General features: G+C 31.7%; 1 protein-coding gene and 1 long non-coding RNA gene across 2 annotated transcripts; one reads left to right on the top strand and one right to left on the bottom strand.

Moving 5' to 3' along the window:
* Positions 1-1,261: 1,261 nt before the first annotated feature.
* On the bottom strand, positions 1,262-21,399 carry LOC109546372 (glutamine synthetase 2 cytoplasmic). The gene is made up of 7 exons (XM_019917314.2): positions 21,286-21,399; positions 13,280-13,470; positions 10,261-10,435; positions 7,977-8,238; positions 3,816-4,015; positions 2,022-2,161; positions 1,262-1,954 (listed from the first exon to the last, which is right to left on the bottom strand). The coding sequence occupies exons 2-7, from the start codon at positions 13,461-13,463 to the stop codon at positions 1,806-1,808; spliced, it is 1,110 nt and encodes a 369-aa protein (XP_019772873.1). The 5' UTR covers positions 13,464-13,470; positions 21,286-21,399; the 3' UTR covers positions 1,262-1,805.
* LOC125505505 lies at positions 19,924-20,450 on the top strand. The gene is made up of 2 exons (XR_007282227.1): positions 19,924-20,266; positions 20,319-20,450. It is a non-coding gene; the product is annotated as an uncharacterized LOC125505505 (long non-coding RNA).
* Positions 21,400-22,706: the final 1,307 nt, after the last annotated feature.

Below are 22,706 nucleotides of genomic sequence, written 5' to 3'. Positions count from 1 at the left end.
AGTTAAAGATACAAAAAATACGTCTTTCCAATCACCACAGATCCGTTAAGAATCCTATTGAACCAAAATATTAATACAATGTACAATATTGTACAGGGTGTTAACAATGTGGACTTAAATCTTTTTAACGCAATATAACTTGTGTTTTTCAAATGGAAGTACCTGTATATTAATACGTCATTAGATAGACAATTTACAAAGTTACAAATTTGCATTTACACTTTAAGCTGTGAAATCACCCGTTTTCAAATTATAATTTATTTTATTTAAAAATTTCAAAAAGTTGTTACATTTTGTAAGGTGACTATGGAATTCAATAAATAAGTGTCAACATGTGATGATTGTGGATGGACGGATGATATATTAAAATTTACCATGTGTGTCGTTTTTTATTCAGTTACCTAAATCTAACTATGTTAAATACGACAAACTTTTTATTACGTTATTCAATAGTTGGTGCTTTTGAAAAAGTAATAAAGCCACACACGAACTTTCTATTTCGATCATTTGAAAACTCGTTTGCATAACTAACAAGTTAGAATTTTTTAGCATTTTGGATCTTCAAAGTATTGCCTTGAATACTCTTGCTATGTTATAGTTGTGTTCCGACCACAGTAATTGTCATTCTTCAACCAAAATGAAAAAGTCCTAATAAGAGTACGCATCAGTAATTTTAACAATTTTTTTTATTATCAATCAAATGAAAATAAGTAATCAAATTCAAATTTCCATACAGACATCAATTTATAACAAAGTTATTTATCGAATCCTAAAAAATGCAAACTTTTTTGCCTTTTTTCCAATATTTGCGATTCCAACAGGAAAATAAGAAAGGAAAGGAATTGAATTTTCTTTTGTGAAGAAAAATATATATTTTTTTAAATCCGAAATACGATGATCTTGCATCACATTTTTTAAAACTGTTTATATATTACTATTGTATTTGAGTGCTTTCTTTATCTTATATTCAATTTCTCTAAGATAAAAATCACCAGTTTACTTTATCGTTGGGTTTAATCCAATTATGCAGAGGGTAAAACCACAAAGAAATTGAACAAAAATTTGCAACATATACAAATACTAATAATGAAAATGCCACATTTCTACTATATTTACAATTTGTCTTAGAATTTAGCCTGCAACTTTGTGGTGTAACAGCAAAAAGCTCGTAATTAGCACTTACCATTTTTAAGTTACCGAACCTAATTTTTTTATTTCATTATAAATATTTGATGATGAGAGGAGGAAATAAAATACACACTTTGCTTACAAGTTATATAATCTCTTACTAATAAACTTTGTTACAAAGGAAAAATGTGCGAAAATATATCATTATGTATTTTAAAACCTAAATGTAAACTGGTTTTAGCTAAATATATATGTTTATAGTGTTACATTTATACAAAGAAGAGAATAGTTAACACATCAACATATTGTACTTCATCGATATCATAGTCATATCATTTACATAGATATTAGTTTCTCCTTCAACCAACATGTTGTTGGAGATGTAATAAAAAGTAGGAAGATAGGTCTAAATATTTAAAATTCAGTTTCAACGAGTATATGCAATTGTAAATGGAAAATGGTCAGTTTGTGACCACACTTTAAAGCCACATTTTTCGCGATGTTCTAAAAGAAAAAAATCAGTTATAAGTTGCGTCTGTTTTAATTGCTTGAATGTTTCCAGTTCACCAACAGGGAGTTAAAGAATAATATGACGTGTAAGGCGTTCAATTAACAGTAAGCAGCAAAGTAAAAAAAAACGATAAAATGTGGCTGTAAAGTTTTTAAGAGTAACGAATTTATTCATCCAAAATGCAAGTTCTAACAATAGCTTCCGTAACGGAATAAGGATCACAGTTTGAGGACGGTCTGCGATCCTCCAGATATCCTTTCTTATCTTCGGCACAGCCGCGAGGGATTCGAATACTGGCCCCACGATTAGCAACACCTGTAAAAAAATGTTTACCACATTTAGAAATACGGTCTCAATTTTATTAAATGGACGTTTGTCTAACCTGCGCTAAAATCGTGAATCGAGGAAGTTTCGTGCCTTCCAGTAAGACGTCTTTCGTTGTCTTTTCCTCCGTGAGGATCGTAGGCCTGAATGTGTCTGAGATGGTTTCGGCTAAGCTTGTCAATAGCTTTTTCAATTTCCCTAGAGAAATGTTTTGCTTGAATATTATTACTCAATTGTAAAACGTATGGGAAATTATGATAGTTAGTTACAAAATGGTAATAAGTTGTTTTGAACAGTCTTTGGTTTCTTAACACATTAAGCGCACATCATTTATGGTGTCCCTTAGTTAGTCGGTAGTGATAGAACATACAGGATGATATATTTTAGACTTTTTATCTAATTGTTGTTCCTACTGATTTAATTATGAAATTATTAAAATACATTTTTAATAGAAGTTCCATCATACTTTATAAACAGTTTGATTTATTTTCCTAACTGTAAGTAAAGTTAAAATGTGAAATAAACGACACGAACATTTTTATTTCACATTTTGGCTGAAACCCAAGAAAGAAAAAATATAATAATTTATAAACAGTCGCGTGATAATGATGATCGAGTTGCAAATGATTATTGAAGTAGATATTTTCTTAACTAAAAATATATCTCTAATTGTGTATTGTATATTGTAGCCTACGTACAATTTAAATTTTTTCCATCTATTTTTTTAGCCCGTGAAAATTTATTTTTATCGGCCACCCGAAAAAATACAATAAAATATCCCGTACTTTTTGCAACAGTGTTACGTAAGCCGAAAAGAATGAATAAAAGTGCAAATGCGTTGAAAGCACTTGCACTATAAACGTAACTTTGACCTCGCAATAAAAGCACACTTACTTAACATATTTAGAATAAAGTCAAATCGACGTAAATAAGTGAATTTTGCTGATCAACCGTTTAACGATGACAGGAGTAAGATTTCTATACATTTTTAGATTGAAGGTCGTTGAATGCATAGCAAATCCACAAAATCCAGAAAAAGATATAAAAAATGCTTTCATTCCTCTATACGCCTTTCCAATTTTGACCAGTGGTTTCTGGACCTTTCTTCTCAAAATAGGTATGCCGCATAAAATTCTCATTCAAATATGTATAATTAGTAAAATCACTGACTTGAATATAGAGAAGGTTTCAACTTAACTAATCGTTAAAAACTCATTATTGGTAAAAATGTTGTTTCTAAGCGTCAAAAAATGTGTTAGCCAATAACGAGTGAAACCAATAATTGCCAATTGTATATTTCAGTTCATACACAGTTCAAAATATTGTTAAAAGAATGTGCTATTATTCATAACAAATTATATTAGTAAAATAGGAAATCATCTTTCAAAAACTCAATCAATATTGCAAACAAGCAGGTCTTGATTTATTGATTATATGATGATTGATGTGCCCTTAGCATGTTCCTTCAATAACAACTTGTATGAGAGGTAAATTACGTTGCGAATAATCCATGAGAATAACAGAAATCCAAACCACATTTACCAACCTTGTATGGATGGCGACGTTTTAATTTTTATTTCTATCATACCAATGTCAAGGCCTTTTTTAATGTGAATGTTTTAATAAGTAGGTTTCGTTTGTTTGGTTCGTGGAATATTTCATAATTTTATAACGGATTTTTCCCTACATTATACTTGACTAATAAGCAACGTGATGCAGAAATATACATATTGTTGGAAATTCACATGAAATTATAAAAATTGTTATAAAGATGTAGGCAAATTTTACTTATTGTAACTATAATCACATTTTCTATTATAAAGTTATATACATATACATTTTTTGTACTTACAAGATGCCGCCATCCTCTCTCATAGCTTTGGTGGAGAAGTTCGTGTGAGCGCCAGCTCCATTCCAATCACCCTCCATGGGTTTGGGGTCGAATGTTACAATTACCCCAAAATCTTCAGCTACGCGATGAAGAACGTACCTGGACATCCACAATTGGTCGCCAATGGAGATTCCCTCGCAAGGCCCAACTTGATATTCCCACTAAAAAATGAAAACAACTTGAAACTTTCCTGTTATTTTCACAGTGAAAAAGAAATACTAATTGAAATGACTGCAGCTTTAAACAACATTAATTTTTGCTTAATTATATTAAAAAACACGCAATGGCAATGGCAATAATGAAAAAGAAAACAATAAACATATTGATTTAATTACGTTGTAAAAACTTGTTAATGCTGCTTCGTTGACAAGAAAACAAATAATCCGGCAGTAAATTATACGTTCAGAGAAAAACATTTTTTAATTTATTGTAGTTTTCATGTTAATCAACCACTTGTAAAAATAGCTTGATTTAAATTTTTTAATTAAATTAACCCATTAGCCGTATATAATGCATTTATAGGAAAACGTAGAAAATCTGCCGCAAATCCCAGCATTATTGAGTGCATTAGTAGATAATGATTTAATCATTTAAATGCTTAAGTGCCATAAAGTCTGTGTTTTTTCGTAAATAAAGCCTCAACACGACTTATAAATAAAGCGAATGGAATATTTTATGGATATAAATACCTGCTCCCACTAATATTAGCTGATTTAGAAAATGTATAGCAAAATCCAGACGCCATTATAACTATTACAGCTTGTAGCTGGTATTATTATCCCCCATTCTTAATCTTGTTTGTCGCATTGTCACTATTATCTCCCACGTAAAGGCTGTGCAAGCACATTTCCTTTATTTAAGTATCAGATAATTATTTCTGTTTACGAACGTCTCTAAGGAATAATCCGACTGGAAGTAAATTGCCTGAGAGTTATCCATTCTAAGAGCAAAAAACATAACTCTTGATTAAAAGGAGCGCTAGAATCTGAGATAAATTTATGTAGCAGTCAGTTATTGCAAAAAGCTTCATGTTACATTTTACGATAATGAGGGTGCGAACTAAATGCGAAAGTCTTTTGAAGGGAAATGTTTACGATCACTGCTCAACGGCGTAATTTTCTTGAAACCCTAATTTGCAAAACAAACTTTCTACTAGCATTGAGCCTCATCTGCTCTATCTGCTCGTATAAACTAGATCTAAATAAACTTCAAGTATCTAAGTTGTGTTAGTACAGACGTTCACGCATTACGAACATGATCGCTTACGAATTTCAACGATGATATCTACGATATCCAAGTTTTTATTAGATTAGAATAATTTTAAGCCCACAAAATATTAGCAAACTTAACACAGACTCGATTCTCGTTTAATGTTTAAGCACTTGCTCGTAAATATTTAAAAATATTCCACATATAAACATTGTGACTGCATTTGTTCTCAATATTACCGATGTGTGTAAATAAAAGTTTAAACAACGATGATCAATGTAATCGGATAATGAGATTTTTGACTTCTTTGCTGGGTCGATGGCATCCGCTTTATGCGCCACTTATGACCGATTGATTACGGTAATTATATGGTACGCAGATTTGGGACATTTAAAAAAAATTTTAGCATTTTATCAACTGGGTTTGAAATCAAAACGTGTATGTACATAAGAATGTGCTGAAACCGCCGCAAGTTTATTGCATCACCTAAATAGATGAGAATTTTATTTTGCAATCTCCACATCGAGCTTGGCTTAATGCCAGATGACTTTTGGTTAAACTCGTGGTGATTACCTGATAAATAATTCATGAATTTAGATACAATTGCAAATCATAAAAACGCACAAATAGTGAGTTTAATTTATGCAATTAAATCAACGCTTTTCGAACTGATTTATGTATTAATAATGACAAATAATGTTATTTACATTACTACATTTAATGTTATGAACGATTCTTCTATAAATGGTATAAATCAGTAGACCCAAAATGAATTAAGAAGTTTGATTGATTGGCCACAATGAATCGTACAATGAGCTTGATTTTAAAATACCTACCCGGCCATAAATCTAAGATTTCTTCTGATAATATTAGATATATGTATCTCGATAAAGAAAATTCTTACAAAGTCATGATTTCTGTGTGCATCGTTTCTTCATTTGAACGCGATATTCTTTCAAATAATTAAGCTTTTACGCGTTTAATAACTGAATGTGTTTTCTAAGTAAGAAATATACAGGATGTTCTATAAATATACATACAAACTATTAGGAGTTGGAGGAGACATCAAAATAAGAATTTTTTGCAACTAGATTTTAATCCAAGACCACTGTGTACATAAAATTTGATTTCAAAGATCCATGTTTTTATCTTAAACACAAATACGACCGGGAAAAATTATCTAACGAAAAAAAATGTTTCTTAATTGTTTTTCTTGAGTAAACTTGAAATTAAAAAAAGATCACACTGTTACTACAACGGGCGCAAAAATCAATACCTGGCGCCATTTGTATCAAACCTACAGAGTTTTAGAGTATCATCTGATATTATCACAGATTATATCAGATGGCAACCTGCTCTTCATTAGAAGTTAGAAAGTTTTATTGAAGAGTCTGCAGTTTCGTAAAAACGTTCGTTTTTAGACCAATATTTATAGTGCGAAAAAATCAGCATTTGATGCGAAATGAGTGAAATGTTGAGAGTATTTAGATTCAATGTACTATAGACGGTAAAAATGTTAATATTACGTTTTTATTTGGTCGCAATTAGAAATTGATAAATTTTATTGCACAGCCTGCAGTTGAGTGAAACCGTGCGCTTTTTGACCAGGACTTGCGAAGAACGAAAAATCGTCGTCTGGTGCTATTTAATTGAAATATTGATTGTTTTTTACAAACTTCCTTTCGCTTCCTACAAATATAGACAAAAATATTGGAGCCGGCAGCTGCGCGAGTAAGTTCATTTTGAGCTTACTGGACTTAGAATTTACAAATGCCGCGAAAGTTTGCATGCTGATTTCTTAGTTGCTTTACCTAAAGTGTTCAAAATCGTCAAAAACATAAAAATATCCATCATGCGCAATCCATGTAAATAGCAGCTGGTTTACAACTGGTAATTGGCCGCTCGTCTATTTAATGAAAAATTAGTGTACTGGCGCAATTCTGGTTAGAAGGTGTTTGGAATAACGCAAATATTGGATCAAAAAGTTATGGACGGAAAATTACAAAAACCGAATAAAAAAATGATCTGGTAAAAATGTTCGATCTTTGTTGTAAACGAGCTCAAGCGTTTCATTAATTCGTATGCCCCGAATAATAACTAATTACTGATGAAGCAAAAAAGTATTGCTTATTGAAGCAAAAAGTAACTTACAGCAATTTCAAAATTTCCAAAAGATAGCAAGCATTTCATAGATTTTGTTAAAATTCCACTACTATCTTGAAAGCATGGTGTCTCATAATAGAAAATATGTCCGACAATTATATCCGAAAGCAACCGTTTTTATTGTCAACGATAGTTAACATTCCCTTTCCTTCATTCGCAAGAAATTGATTCAAAACGTTCACAAGAAATTGATTCAAAACGTCCACAAGAAATTAATTAAACCAGTTTTATTTAGAAATGTGTAATAATACCGGTGTTGCAGTCTTGCATAAAAAATTATAGCCTTATTTAAAAAAATGCAATAGTCACAATTACTTTCAGTTTGCCCTTTTTTTTTAAATATTTTTAATATTCCTCGATTCGTTTAAAAATATTCCAAATGCGAAGCCATCAAGGTCCAAGGTTGTTTGTTTACGAAAGCTAACTTGAATTCCATCAAATGATATACTTGGAACTAACTGTTTATTAATTACAGTCACGACAAAAAAGATTAGGAAGTCATTTCAGCGGCTATTCAAACACAATATAATTTCCATGTTAAGACATTCAGGAACATTTTGCAAAAAACGTACGGATGGCAAGTAATTACCCCAAAAGGTTATAAATGCAAGTAAACTTTTAATAAGTCTACCTCATGGCAATCGCAATAAAAAACACATTTCCTCAATAAATAGACGCAGAGTATGTCATCGTTAGCAGACACAAGAACTAAGCGGAGTTGGGAGCAGGCATTCAGGCAACATTTCTTACTTGAGCAGGCATAACTTCAGCATTGGTTCCAGAAACATTAATTCCAGCATACAGACAAGCTCTGTAGTGAGCCTCAACAATGTCTCTGGCGTACACTTTGTTAGCGCCCACTCCACAATAGTAGGGACCCTGAGGACCTGGGAACCCATTCTTGGGCCAACCCAGAGGCCTGAGATCCATATCCAGCAAAGTGTACTCTTGCTCAATGCCAAACCATGGATAAGATGACTTAGCAGCCTCCATGGCTTGCACACAAGTGTGTCTATGAGAAAAAAAACCATTGAGGCTCATTTGCAAAGTGCAGTTCATATTGATGTTGGTGAGGTCAGTATTTCACTATTGCTCGAAATCTATTTGTGAATAGTTGTGTTTGCTGCGTAGGTTGTAAAAGTACGTACATTTGGACAGTGTAATTAATTGCAAATGGATAGAGAAAGCAAGTTGTTTTGCTCGCATATAACACTTTATTTTATAAAGCTTGAAAAGAAGATTTACCACCATATAATAAGTGCGCTCCCGCAAACTTGTGATATGTTTTTCATGTAAATAAAGAGAATATGATCGAAAAACCTTCTATATGAGCTAAATATAAAATTAAAAAATGACGTTATTTATAACTATATAGGCAGAGTGTTGCAGAAATGCAAGAAATCTCTTGGATTTACATACGACAAAAACTAGATAAAATATCTCCATATCTTTTAAAATGAAATAGACTCCCGTTTTCGCTCCCCAACAGATACTTTACTAGAACACCTACAAACGCAACTGAACTAAGGACTAACATATGTTTGTTTTGTAAGCCAAGAATTTTTATTTTTTATTTTTTTATAGCTGATTAATTTATACGAGTGTTAGGAATAGAAATTAATTTTAGAATAAGCTAGGCTAAGACATATGTACTAAACAAGGGCAGAAAGACCGATTGGGTCGATAGCCTTTTTCTGTAGGAAATAAAGATTATTTATATATATGAAATAGACAAATTATCATAATTATAGTTCCTTTTAAGCACGTTGGCTGCTCGTTTAATCTTTCGGAACTGCTCGACTTTAACACCAACATTGGAACATTTTTGTCACGTAACTTTACTGCTCAGAGGGCCGAAATATGGGAATAAGAAATAGTTTACCTACTTAGATTTGAACAAAAGAATAAGTCCTGCTGATAAACATATTTGTTCCATTTGAATATGCTTTTTATAGAATGAATAGTTTTGATAAAAAATTCCGAAGATTGTTAGTTTATTTCGCTCTCCATTTCATTGGTTGATTAATGTATTTTTTTCTTCAATGAACAATATTTTTTTAACAAATTTTCTTTTGTATAATCTGTATTGGAATGAACTTATGATTTTAAAAGTAACTACAAAAATTTTGCAATAATGTTGGCGCATAATGATTTTATTCTGTCCTTCCAAAACACTTTTCTTTCCCACAATCAACCCAATTAATTGCCGAAATTTGAGTCTAAAGGCAAAAACTTATGTTACTCTGCGGTAATCTTAAAAGTTGATGATGTTGAACCGTGAAACCAAGAGAAAATTTTCGAAAACTCGTAAAATTACTAGCGATTTTTAATTATTTTTTTTATCATGAACTACTTGAAAATATTGCTTGATGACAAAGTTGAAAGTAAACATTCAATATCCCAGAGCATGGACGACTAAACTCATATTTTTTAACTCTCTGGCAACCCCTTAAAATAAATTGCGTTAATTTTGATTCAGCCCAAATCGACTATAACTCGAAAACATTTCCTTACGGATTACGGAGCTAAAATTGAATTTACAAAACACAAAATGATAAATTTCTGCGAAACTCATGGAATTTCTAGATCAATATCATGATGAGGAAAAGGTCAACGGCAAAAAGAAACGCATCTTGTCCAATTTAAACCTTCTCTATTTTGCTAGTGACCTAAGCACCAGCTCACTACCGAGTTGCATGTAAAAAACACAATATTTAATTAAAAAATGACAATACATATTCATTCAAGCACCGTGTATGCGATTGACATTTGCAACATTGCCAATAGTCGCTTTTCATTTTTTTTTAATTATATAAAGCAGCAATTGAACCATTTATTTACTCCATTTCTAGAGTAGAGCAAGCCCTTGAGTTTTCCTGATACTTTCTTTGATTCTTGAAAAAATTTCTTCGTTAAAATACCACTACAAAATCCTGTCGGATCCATCATGTTTCGATTTTCGACAAATCTCATGTTTAATTAAATTTTAAATAAGAATCAAATTTTCTCTAAACGTTTTGGGTTTTCAACTCACCTTTTGTTTGTTTCCGTTGGTTTCTTATTGTATTTGTAAGTGTCACAAAGAACTAGTTTGTTGTTACCTCTGGTGAAAGGATCCGCATAGATAGCGACGGGATAGAGGTAGGTGTCCGAATTAGAGCCTTCGGCTTGATAAGTGGAGCTGCCATCATAGTTCCAAATCGGAAGCTCTAAATAATTAAGAAAATTCGAGTCTAGAATGTGTAGAAATGCAGTTCGCAAAATTCAAAAAACTCCCTCAACGTAATTGTTATTTCTATATAAAATGCTTGCCTTTTAACGACTTTATTAAAAGCTGAATAAAGTACCGACTTGTGTAATTTGGTTAATGACCAAGTTGAACTCTTCCAAAAATATATTCCGCATTGATTCAACTGTATACATACTACACAATACGATAACATATCAGATAGACCAATAATACTAAGTGCCGTTAAGCCGGTCCGTTATCATTAAGAAATATGTAGTCTGTTTTTGAGTGCTGACAAATACCTATTTGAAGCTATTTATAAGCATATATCATGTGATTCCTAACTGAAAATTATATCCAATAGACTTAGATACTCAACAACAATTGCGAAAGAAACCGGTCAATGTAAAGTTCATTAGCGGAGATTAATTGGATGTAGGCCTGGGTAGCTCGGTTTTTTTAGGAATTGGCGCAGTGGTATTGAAACGGTTTGGTGCGCCAACTCAACGCACCGGCGCAGTAACTCAGTTCCGTTGCTAAAAAAATGTTGATGGCTTTTTTACTTGTTTTTAGATTTATTTTAAGGGCCATTTATTAATAATATTTTTAAAATTTCTTCAGAATTTTCTAGTTTTAGCCAAGTTACTCTTTCTTACAAATGCTCAATTTTCTAAAATTCCACTTAAAAATACTGACAATTTTAAGGTAGTTTCCGCGAAAAATTATGAAATAAATTTCGAATCCTTCGTCGCTTTGTAAAATGTTTTCAAATCCCTTTCCAGCTTCGCATTTGGAACAAAAATCAAATAAATTTTTATAAAAAAACGAACAGAATACCAGAAAGTTTATAACAGATTATTTTGAAATTTCGTCACCTTCATACCCCTGAAGACTGTAGAATTAGTTAAAAAAATGTGGTTTTTAGTTTGACTGATTTTTTTTTCTTTTACTTTCTATTTCAAAACGCTCTATTTTGGAGAGTTTCACTTAAAAATATTGACGATCTGGAGGTCTTTTACGTGAAAAATTACAAGATAAATGTATAGCTTTATAAAAATTTTAAAAAAACTTTTTTCAGTCTCGAAATCGGGACAAAAACGAAAATAAATTCCTCTTTAGAAAACCCATTTCAGCTTCGAATTTGCAGCAGTTTTTTACCGAAAGTAATTATGATCATCTTGAAAAAAACGACTTCAGAACAAAAGCTTACAAAAAATAATTTGGAAAATTCGCTGCCCTCATTGCTCTAAAGATTTTTATAGTTCCGTTAAATTTTCAGGTCATTCCAGTTTTAACAAAGTTTCTTTCTACGCAAAAATCGCATTATTTTTTAGTTTTACTTAAAATACTGACAATCTTCAGGTATTTTCTGTGAAAAATTATAAGATACATTTTATTGGAACACTCGCCTCCTTAACCGCGTTGCAAATATTTTTGGAAAACTTTTTGCAGCTTTGAATTATGAACAATAATTAATTATTTCTATGTTTTTTTCCAAAAATATTTCCCCGGACTGACAAAGCGAAAGTTTATAATAATTTAATTGGAAAACTCTTGGAAACTGGAGTTTCTTCACTTTTAGGTCAATATTTCTAAACATAGAAGCCGCGTTTTTCCAGCGTTTTATTGTAAAATACTGACAAACTCAATCTTTTATAGTTTTTTACATTAGTTGTTTGAACAAGGTAGTGAAATGTCACTCAGGAAAAATGTTAATGGCCTTTTTTTAGATGTGAAAATTCCTGTCTCGGCTATAGTAAAGCTTTAATAAATCACTTATAACTCATGAACCGATGAGTTATAACTCTCTAACTCAGAGAGCGGCAACAACTGAATAGAGCAACTCAACACAGTGTTACCCAGGCCCAATTGGATTTAGGTGTAGGTACAATCTACAAAATATTCTCATTCTCAAAATACCGACTTTCTTAAGTGGATATTGTTACTATTTTTAAGTATATAAATAAAAATTAGCACTGGTGTAAGAAGGTAATTAACTTATTGAACCTGTTAAGCTTTAAATATTTACATATCGCAACTATAAAACTTCCCAAGGTTAAAAAGATTAAAAGTGAATTGAGAGCTTCTTGGAAAATAGATAAAGAAAATAACTATTTAACTTTTCAACTTCAGTAATTGGGTTTGTTGGAGTTCTTCCAATCTATTGGGAACTAGATAGACAGAATCACTTTTTTATAAATAAATGCGTTATTTCTCTTTTCCTCAAAACATGTAAAATCTTCAATGAGCATTTTGGGAAAAATTCAGTTTCACTTGAAAATAACTGAAGCTTTCGCATTGCTTAAGTATGTACTTTAAGATGCAAATCTATTAATGCTGCTTCATTCAAGGTATTTTTGTATTTATTCATTTCAGTTTCTCGGGTTTTGAAGGACTTTTAACTATGTCTAGCTACCAATTTAGAACTACTGTAAAGTTGCCATCATCCGTCATGCGTTTTCAGTGTTTTCTAAAACCATTAGATTTGAACCAAAACACAGCTCATCAATATAGTATTAACGTGTACATTTTCATTAAAACTGAAATTTTTTTTTAAATTCAAAATTTTTTTTTTTGTAATAAATGATTAAATCGTGCTTCGACCCAAATATGAAAAGGTTAATGCTTCGGTTGCATCATTTAAAACCATTTCAATGAGATATTTAGCAAACTTTTAAAACATGTGGAACATGAAGGAGATAAATTTACGAATTAATGAATATTTTCAGATTCCATAATAGATTTCAATATATTGGCTATGAATTGACAAAAATAAACTCTTGGTGTAAGTTAAACGAAATCATTGTTAGAACAAAAATGTTACCTTCTGGTTTGCTTGGAACAAAGTCAAGGGTTCGGGTTTTTCCTCTTAGTTGTTCCCCGGACCCGTCGATCCAAATGTAGGTGGCCTGGACCTTTCCATCTGGAATGGGCAAGGATAGATACCTTTGCAGCACTTCCTTGTTTAGAGCCGCATTGGGCGAATGCTCTAAAGTTAAATTCGGCATAGTTTATCTGAAACAACCACACAAAAATATTGTAGCATGTAGCTAAATGCCACCGCAACCAGTACTAACTGACTAGTGTTTCGAATAATTCATTATCGAACATATGCAATTTTGTTATGAAGTTATTTATGTAAATGTTGTTATTTAGTGATAAACCATTTACCAATAGTGTCACGTTACTACTCTTGCTTCGCTTGAAATGAGTAATTTAAACAGTTGTTTATATTATGACCAAGATGTTTGAGGCAAAACAAGTTTAATCATTAGTTTGCAAATAACGCTTGAGTGCTTTGAAAAACAATTTTTAAAGGACAGTTCAGATCTTTGGTAGCAGCTTCGCTGGTTTTTTAAATACTAACTCATAAACTAGGCGGACAACTGGCTTTAATAGTGAAAGTAAAAATTGTTAAAAACGCTTTGGGAGTGACAAAGAAATAATTTAAAATTAAAAAATTACATAATTTACAAATTTTGCGTGCATATGATGCCCAAATGACAAACTTTTTGAAAGTTTGAATGCCTTTCAATTGAATGGCACTCGATTTGAACGTCTGGTTTGTTTGCCTTATGGTTCATTTAGTGTTATTTGTATTGTTTTCTTATTTTCTTTATTGTTGTTTAGTTTTTGTTATTGTTTAGTTATTCTTATTTTCCGTTCAATATATAGGGATAATATGAAAACCGATTTGCCCCTACTACAAAACTGGTACATACTAATTGAAGCAAATGGCACCCACAGGTTATGTTAATAAAATGCTTAAATATTTATTCAAGTTCATATTTACTAATCTACTACAACAATGTTGCGCCACACTATAATTTAACAAACAAGGCCGAGTCTAAATAAAGTATATAATTTGAAAGATACATAGGTATTATGCGTCTGATTTCAAATAAATCCAGAAAAAACCAGAAAACGTTTAATGAACTGTCCAATCAATTGGCTAAACAATACGTTTACACGTGTATTTCCACTATCAGTTTCAAGTTTTGTTTGAAAATATCTTTGTTAAGTAACCAACAGCACTTTTATTCAGTCCTGAAAATACTGTTTTAATTGCTTTTGTGAACTTGTCGTATTGAAGTTCTTGCAGTGTCATTCAATATCGTCTTAATTGTTCTTAAACTGAATAATTCGTGAAAGAAATACATTAAGTATCTGTAATATGTAACTGTAAAATGTGCCTTTTATCTCTGCTGAACTACTAATATTGATACGTAACTCCTGTACATTCGACTAAATTAATAATTTAGTAACCAAAGTAACCAGTTTAGTGAACGATTTGAAAAATTATAAATTTTTCTATTTAACAAATATGTATGTAATAAATAGTGAAAAATGAAACTGTTAATACAAAATTAAATTAAATGAAGCGGCCACAAAATCATCTGGATTTAGTAAAACAAATTTCTTTAATTTTACCATTTTTTGTTGAAGGTTCCTTTGCTAAAATTATTGAGCATCAATTTTTTGTTCCTCATGATTATAAATTGAAAATACATCATCAATATAGAGCCACCAAATAATTGGTTTAAATACGTAATTATTTGTGAAATTTCTTTCCAAATTTTCCATAAATATATTACTGAAAAAAGTGAAAAAGGCGATCCGATGGCGATTTCAAAATTTTCTTAATAAAAAATATCATTGTATTGAAAATAAGTTGATTTTATATGTGCAGTTTCTCATTTACATCTTTGTTGAAATAAGGGCGCTGTTTTCAATCTGTAATAAAAGACGTGAGGAATTGCTGACAACAATTTTGACGCGAAATACCCAAGAAACATGTTTTGAAAACATGAATTCGCCTCAAAGCTGCGAAAGCTGCTATTGCTAAGAAACAATGGAAAATAATATAAAAACGCCACTTATAATCCTTTTAATATCCTAAACTGGCATTTTCATTGCTCAGTTGCTTTTTCTTCTTTGCAGATGTCTTATCTCGATCGTAAATCTCGTTTTATACAATAGAAGTTCCTTATGTTTTAAAGTACTTTATTTTTGCTATAACAAATCGTATAATCAAACTATCAAACTGCCTGCTTACATGTTTCGTATCAGTTTAATTGAATTTGATTACTGTTGACCCATAAACTGGTCGGACAACTCGACATAATTGGCTTTAATAGAGAAAGTAAAAATTAAATAACACGTTGGGGAGTGGTAGTGAAATTATTTTACATAACGCTGTAAAAAATATATTATTTACAAATCTGTCGTATCCAATTTTTTTTTATCCAAACACGAGACACGTTTTTTAGTGTCGTGGAAAAGTTGATTGGACAGTTGGAACACTTAATGCTGGTATATTAATGTGGGATAATGTATGCCAGACTAACGTAAAATGTAGCTAAGCGCTTCCATGTTTGTTAAGGCTGATTTCAATATTTTTCTACCCCTGTTACTACCTTAATTCTCGTACTAGCTATTCTCTAGTATTATTGGTCCAATTTTTGCAGTACTACACGTAGCTCCACTTTACCTACACCAGAAGAAAAAATAGATTGTCGGCCGTTAAAATAAGAGATTCAAGGCGCGCTCACGTAAAGCTTGAAATGATCTTTCAATTTTTTAACCAGACACAAAAGAGAGACTCTCTCTTGTCTCAGTTTTTAACTGTATTCTTACAGAGCCAGATCCATTGAAGCGGGACTTCAATGTATGATATTCAATGCTCAATGTATGATATTCAAATTTCGCTTTTTGGGTGGCTTCAAAACTACTCGAATTTCCTCACTCATGTTGTTATGACTGAATCAAGTTTTCAATTCTCTATCCAACGATGTCAAAACTAATTCTGTGGCTCAAATGGATCTTGAGAAACTTCGAAAAAAGCAGCGTCATGTTTGAGCAGATTATGCAACTCAAAGACAAAAACTCGAAAATCTAAAACTTCTTGAAATTAAAACTTTTTTGAGAAAACTGCCAACAGTTCCTTATCGATGGTACAGTTTCTGAAAAAGCCATTTAGTTCTCTCTGGAATGATGTAAAAATGAGCGTTCTTGCTCAATTTGCACTCTCTTATAGAGAATACTAGAGATACCACACAAAAAAAATGTTAATTCAATTTTTGTACCAAACACGAAAAGTCGTACATTACCAGATGTTTTTAGTATTATTGGGCGCGAATTTAAACAAGTTTTCTTAACTTTTTAAAATCTAAAGTGCTATTCACAGAGGACCCGTCTTAAATCAAATGGACTCAACTAATAAAATTATCAGGATTGGTTACTCTTCGTTAGTTCGTTCAGTACAAGACGATTCTTGTGCACTTCCAACGATGTCGCAACATGAAGTAAAAGCGGTTTATTTAAACATTCATATTTCACAACTTGATAAAAATATGTAAGCAAGCCTTATTCGCAACAAAATGATTCATAAAAAATTGCTCTCGTAGATTCTTATAAAAAATACATTATCTAAACGAAACTTGGTTTGAAATTTGAAAAAATGTGGGCTTATACTGGGCAATACATTACATAAGATTCGATGAGTGGGAACATTCCGACCATATTTCACTAAAAAATACAAAAATAATTTTTCAATTTTTATTAAAAAAAATTATTGATGACCATCGAAACTTACAAGCCAGTTTTTAAAAGCTAATCAATATAGAGTGCCTATTGATGTAAGACCTGCAAAGTTGTCGAAAGTTGCTAGACTAATTTCAAACCACCCGATACCCGGCTTAATTAAGCAAACATGTTGTGAACATGATTAAGCCACAGTATATTGAACAGTTGTAAATACTATTTAATTAGACCAAAGTTACCTTCAGCTACATTATTGGCTTTGCTCACTTAGCTGATTGAACATTATTTGTTTCTGTTCTGACATGTAGCTGTATTAGTCTGTACGAATGAAATCAATAACACTTTGGATCATTTCAGGAAAAATACAATACATCTCCTTACCATTTATACATGTTTGTGAAAAGGCGATAACGGAAATATTGTTTCCAAGTCCGTTTAATGACCGCCAAAACTTATGATGATACGCACGTTACCTATATTCAAATTTGTAAACCGCCATCAAAGTTTCTCAAAGTATTTTTGGAAATTTCATTAGGTAGGTACTTGCAAATCTTCACAATATATCGTTTTTTAAACGAAATATATTATTTCAAAGAGAAGTGGATTTAAAACAATTTACTAAATGTTTGCTAAAATATGTACTTCAGATGAACCAATCATCAATCAATTTAATGAAATATCAATTACTACGTTCCTGATAGTCGAGTTGCAAATACAAGTGATTCCGCAAACAAATTCATTTAGAATCGTAAAAGTAATAATTTGCGAAATGGTCTAATCAGCTCAGAGTTTACTTGTGTTTGCTCTCCAAATATGTGTCTAAACATTTAGATTGCATCTAATTGTCGTTAAAATGGATAGCATGTTTCCAGACGAAATGGTATCTATAGGTATATGAAATAAAAATTGAATTTTTACGAATTTATAAGAAACAATGTTTTTTACGGCCAAAGCTCTAATGATTAAACTTTTATACCTGTTACAATCTCGTTTGATGTGATGTTAATCAAGAATAATTATGAATGACGCCGTTGGCAAAATATCGGATATATCTGTCTTCCTAGAAACAACTTTAACGTACATTGGCATTGACCCTGTCCTGTCGGTTAGTTCCCAGCCAGAAATTTTCCATTCAAAAAAACGAGGATGCCAAAATCTTTTCAATCATACTGTGGCTCGAACAGATAACGTAATACATCGGTTTACAATGAAATAAATTATAGTTCACGAGCAAGGTGAATGCCAAATTGCTGCAGCTTTTAACTACGAATGCATGTGTGTGGTGAGCAAGGAGATAAAAATATGTTGGTTTTAACAAGCAAAAACTTGGAAGAACCAAAACCTGTTCTTGCTAGAAAGCAGGTTTAACGCGTGGTTTCTAGCAATAAATAGTCACTGTTCAAATTTTCACCTTTTAAATAGTTCACTGTGTCAAAAGATGAATTTTTGCTATTGGCAAATTTTACTTCAAAACCGTCCGAGCTATTTAAGCACAGATTGTCATCAATCTCATTGAAACGCGCATTTCACTGATAAGTCTACTATATAAACATTATAAAGTACGCATCCTGACTTAAACATTGAACGAAATGCTACTTTTTAGCATTGAAAAGCCACAAAAATAAATCACATTAATTTGCTGTTATTAATCAATAAATCTGATAACTGATAAATAATCTTTTATGAATTGTAAAAAACACAACTTTGTCGCTTGTTTGATATCGTTTAAAAAGTTGCAGGATAATTTATTATACTTATCATAGCAAGTTTTTGAAGTATTTATGGTAAATTCTGATAATGATGCTGAACAATATTAAGAAAGAAATCAAACATTTAGACAAATAAATGGGGTCGAGTGGAATTATCGCCTTAAAACAATCGCCTTTTGCGGTTGCTTTATTTTATTTTAACAATGTTCAAGAAAAACAATTCTAACTTTATCGATAGTAGTGATTTATTGGTTGTTTCCCCGAGATACACAAGGTTCTGCACTTTGATTATGATCCTATTTGCTCTTCCAAGTATCAATGCGACGCTGACCTCTTTCCTACTATTTTATATAACACTTGGGGACTTAATTATCTCATGGTCTCTTCAACACGGTGAGAGCATGACTTTGTAATAATTTTTAAGGGACATTTTTGCATTTTGCAAAAGGTGGCATATAAAATATATTTCAAAATAATTAATTGCACCCACACAAAAGCTAAAAATTATGCCAGCTCTAAAATGCGTATGGGTACCTATAGAAACAAAATTTGTACGTAGGTATACAGAGTAGTGTGTATAATAAATACGCGTTATACCTAATTAATCTCTAAAAAGTCGAAACAATTTGTCTTCAAAAATATCTACAAAACATCATCACTTTTCTCTTTTTCTGTTTTTAAATTAGCTTATTAGGTAACAGGAACATTAAACATCAGGCAACAAGTGCCAGATATTATTTCCCAAATTCCCATTAAGCTTGTGATTAGATAAAATTGCGCACATAGAAAAACGCACAAAAAAATGAAACCAAGCATGTGTTATTTAACTCAATTGCGCTTAAATAGAGTAAAATTAAAGCGTTTAATCAACTGTTTCCCATTGGACGCCTAATTGTGTTTTTACTATACGTGTTTTTTTAATGGTGCAATAACCGTCATTTCAATTTGCCCCGTCTATTTGGAGTGTTTCACATTTCACATTGCAAAAGCTTGAAATAAACTAAATTAATACCAGCCCAATAAAAATCGAATAAAATTCACCACGATACTTTTTTAAGACAGCGTTTAGCTTACTGTTTTAAATCTGATGAAAATGTGCACATATTCGTCACCATACTCTCCATCCGAACAAACCTAATTAACTATCAAGATCAAATTTAGAATGATAATTAACTAGAAATACGCATTTTTGGAAGAAGAGATGCAAACTGTAAAAGATAAAATGGATATTTTGAGCAACCTCTGATCAAATGTTCAAGCAATTCGAATAATTTCACAAATCCGACTTAATCCATTATTTATCGTAGCTTTATTTGAAAGCTGAAATGTTAATTTCAACTTTATGGATGATTACCGAAAATCAACCTCGAAAATTGGGAGACGGACAATGACAATTTTCAATAGGTAGATATAATCATGTTACATTTTATTAGAGAAAATCTTAGAAAATCCAACTGAAATTTGATAGATTATAAGAACACATCCCGAAAAATCAGTACAAAAGAGGACATTTAACTCGTCGCAATCTAAGTAATTATTGAGTGAACCAGCTTGTTCTAGTAAGACCCAGCAATAATGCGGTTTACGATATATTGAAACTGATAATTGCAGATAATTATAAGAACCACATTATCGCAGACAAAATTAATTAATTTAGACGATAACTTATGGCACAAGTCGGCATAATTGCAGTGCAAGGTTGTGATGGATTATAAATTCTAATTATATCTACTACTAATTGAATTTCTCAACTCTTATTGTTTTCATTCTAGGTATAAACAGAGCATATTTAATAGATGCTGTTCCATCATGAAAAATCTGACTCCAATCATTGGATAATGTATAGGTATTTCAAAATATTTGATGGGATTAACACCTAATCCCATCAGCTGAAGAAACCATGAAACTTTCCTAGTGATTTCCTCATAGGTAGTGAAAACAAAAACAAGCTTTTTTGATAAACTATAATAATAACAGAAATAATCGTGGACATAATCTATATTCAGCTTACATGAATACTAATGACAATTAGTAAGCGAATTACTCAAAATCTTCATAAACAAGAATTTCAACATTAGGAAAATGTTTGCAGATAAAGTAGCCTTATCGGAATTATTTTTAAATATTTCGTAAAACGCGCAATTTGTTGGGATTTATGCCTTCCCATCATATCAAAACTTGCATGTAAGCATTCCAGATTTTCTGATAAATAGATATAATTTATAAAATTCCAACAATCATCACTATGAAAGAAATGCCTTAATGAAATCGAGTGAAGCCCCTCGAGATATTTGGCAGACCAATTTGAAGCTGATTCCAACAAGTTTAATAAAAATCCAAATGAATTGTCCAACCCTGGTGGAACATCAGCAACATCAACGCTTAATTCGGTAAATTTTGAAATAGAGTTCCTACCGAATGTTTCAAAAGTTACCTCTATTTCAGCACTCGCTTTGTGCTTCCAAAAATGTAGGTCATTGATTACGATCGGAAAACATCATAGAAAATTGGAAAACCGACCCGAATTTACCACACAAAAGCGCAACAAAGAAATGCAAACAACGATATATTTACTTACCTTTGTAATCAGGTGAATGCTGAGCGAATTCGTATAGATGTAGACACACTGTCCTCATAGAATATCAACCGCATCAAAATACTGTGGCACACGACCTTTCTTTAATGTTTTATATTTCGAGCAGGAGAACGCTGCGCAGGCCTATCTGCAGGAAATTACGCTTTAGACCGGGCTAAATCCGCAAATAAATATATATTTTTCTCAATTTAAGCTATAAGGTGTTTTTTCAAAAAAATATATCAACTAAAAGCGTCTTTATTATTTCATTTTCCCCACAATCCGAATCCTAGCCAATGGACCACAAAAAAACTAAAACACCATTCTAATGCCTAATAGATCTCAACGTCAACGACCAAAAATACATGTTCAGTCTTCTGTGTGTTAATTTTTGAATCCTTCATCAACATCTCATCTTTAATTTACAGCCAATTGAATGAGCTGAAATTCGTCCAGCCTAATTTCGGGTTTTCTACACCAATTTTGATCTCCCCTTTGTTTTGCGGCTGTAAATTCTATTGCCTGCCTTAAATTAAGCACAATTGCTTGATTACCAAAGGTATATTTTAGAAGGGCTCATAATGGAGCATAATTGAAACTGGCTGGGCATTTTTAGCTTATGGCTCCAGGATGTTTAGACTGCGTAATTATATGGGGCGATCTGAATGGAGTAGACCAAAAGCATTAACTAATATTGTATGGGACTTATATAAAAGTTATTTTAACATCCTTGAAGCTCATTTATAGAAATTTAAACACTAAGTCTTAATTAAGCACATTTATAATCTGCAGAAAGTAGGCATTACTAAAATATAAAAAACAAACAAGAAAACCTCCCATACTTCAATACTTCCTTCTACCTAGTTCCTCAATTGGCATACTGAAGCTCATAGTGAGATCTTTCATCGTGTTAAAAATCAAAGAATGGAGGCATTAGTTGAATTGCGTTTAGTGAAACTTTATGACTATTTGAGTACGGATTTTATCGAAATTTTATTGCACGCTGAAAATTATAAAATACATACATAAATCACAAAGCGTATTGATGCAAATCACTGATTGCCTGTAATGCCCTTTGCATGTCAGAATTTTTTTAATCTTCTCAAGGGCATAATGATCAACTGAATTGATACTATTAAATATTAAGCAACAAATAGCTCCAACTAAGGAATCTCTATTTGTATATGAACTCGGTCACGCGATATATATTTAACAAGAACATACCGCCAATTTTTCAACTCGTAATGGGAATACTTAACTGCACGAAAAGAAATTAATTTGATACGTTGTCTACACAAAACTATCAATCAATGGCAAATGTGGGATGTTATATTAGTCAATGTGAAAATAGTTCTGGAGGTAGATAGTTTAATAAGTCTTAAAAAGAAAGTGAACAGTTGCAAATAGGGGTCCTGCATTTTATG

Source organism: Dendroctonus ponderosae, unplaced genomic scaffold, assembly GCF_020466585.1.
Source record: "Dendroctonus ponderosae isolate FM_Combo_2020 unplaced genomic scaffold, Dpon_F_20191213v2 Dpon_F_20191213_8, whole genome shotgun sequence".
Classification (NCBI taxonomy): domain Eukaryota; kingdom Metazoa; phylum Arthropoda; class Insecta; order Coleoptera; family Curculionidae; genus Dendroctonus; species Dendroctonus ponderosae.
The sequence above is the reverse complement of the archived record's forward strand: the minus strand, read 5'-3'. Positions and strand labels throughout refer to the sequence as shown.